The sequence below is a fragment of the Seriola lalandi genome, unplaced genomic scaffold (assembly GCF_002814215.2).
Source record: "Seriola lalandi dorsalis isolate HSWRI2012SDOR001 ecotype SW California unplaced genomic scaffold, Sedor1 jcf7180002054987, whole genome shotgun sequence".
NCBI lineage: Eukaryota > Metazoa > Chordata > Actinopteri > Carangiformes > Carangidae > Seriola > Seriola lalandi.
The window spans coordinates 205,286-206,796 of NW_019525536.1; the positions used below are offsets into that span (position 1 = coordinate 205,286).

General features: G+C 38.1%; 1 protein-coding gene and 1 pseudogene across 2 annotated transcripts in view; one reads left to right on the forward strand and one right to left on the reverse strand.

Moving 5' to 3' along the window:
- thoc6 (THO complex 6) overlaps nucleotides 1–303 on the reverse strand; it is a 4,499-nt gene extending 4,196 nt beyond the window's left edge. The window contains exon 1 of the mRNA XM_087171368.1: nucleotides 271–303. Coding sequence (XP_087027494.1) covers nucleotides 271–303 — 33 coding nt within the window. The remainder of the gene's footprint in view (nucleotides 1–270) is intronic.
- LOC147817217 (NACHT, LRR and PYD domains-containing protein 12-like) overlaps nucleotides 1–1,511 on the forward strand; it is a 103,706-nt pseudogene that overhangs the window by 71,591 nt on the left and 30,604 nt on the right. The gene's annotated exons all lie outside the window — the stretch shown is intronic.

The following is a 1,511-nucleotide window of genomic DNA, read 5'->3' on the forward strand; positions in this document are numbered from 1 at the left end:
TTCACGGTGAAACAACAATGAGACATTTGGTTTGTTCAGTAAATGAAACACACGTCAGGACGGAACAGGAAACAGCAAAAAAAGAATTTTATAAACAAAACAAAAGAAAATCTCATGTTCAGTTTCCCTCATTAGATAAAGTAAAAACAGGATACATGGAGCAAACCCCAACCCAACAGAACCCCAACAGAACCCCAACAGAACCCCAACAGAACCCCAACTCCAACCCCAACCCAACAGAACCCCAACAGAACCCCAACAGAACCAGACCCCTGACCCGAGCAGCCAAACGAGTGAGTTCATGTGTTTCAGGTGAATTAAAGGAGAAAGACTCGGGTCAGGACTCACCAGTGAACGTTAGAACAGGTTTCTGACTCAGTCTGGTGGCATCTGGACTCAGAGCGGCAGACAGACTGAAACAGTTCAACACAACCATCATCAACTACACATCATCACATACTGGTAACACAAGGTCGGTCAGGTGTGTTGGTCTCACCTGAAGAGTGCGATCTCTCCATAGTTGTTTCCTGCCGCCAGGAATCGACCGCAGGGAGAGAAACTCTGAGAGAAAACTGACATGTGGAGAAGCTGCAGAAGAAGAAACACACGTGATTCACAACGTTTCACTGACTGGGAGGTTTTAAAGAAGATCAACAACGTCTGAAAGACACAGACTGCAGAGCTGATGTGATCATCAACATCATTGACTGTGTGTGTGTGTGTGTGTGTGTGTGTGTGTGTGTGTGTGTGTGTGTGTGTGTGTGTGTGTGTGTGTCACAGAATGGCAAAGATATGCAGTCGATCAGAAGAAAAAGGAATCTGACACTATTTTGATAATCGATCAATATTTTATTTATGTTGATGTCAGTTTTTGATTTGGTTCCAGGCTCTGACATCACAGAAAACTCATCATCTTATTGGTCAAATACAAAAAGATATTTGAAAACAGTTTTCTGTTGTTTTACAGAACAAATAATTGATCGATTAACTGAAACTATTAATTGGCAGATTAATTATATTATGAAAAAAATCATCTGATTATATGTTTGAATCATGTGAAGCAGTTTTGAAAAGCTTTGTGTGATTTAAGGACATTCATTTTGTTTAAATGAATCTTATTTTAGTCTAATGTGTTCTGTATCATTTTAAAGGGAATATAATTGGCTCTCATTCATAATCAAGAGGATTAGAGTCACATGTGAAAAAAAATGTTTTTTTATTCTGAGATTAAAGTCAGAATTTAAAAAAAGAAAGATTTTTCACATGTGGCCCTAATCCTCTTCCGTACATCCAGGCTCAGTTGTAAGTCTTTCTGTTATATACTGATAATAATAAAGTCTTATACACAATAAATACATTTGACGTATCACTATAACCACTACCCGAATTATCCACTGGACTCTGTTTAACGTGAACACGTATTAAATCTTATTGTACGACGTGAAGATTTTTACTAAAGAGCAAGAAAACATTAATTTCTGATAATTGTGAAGGGAGTTTGGTCTGAGTCT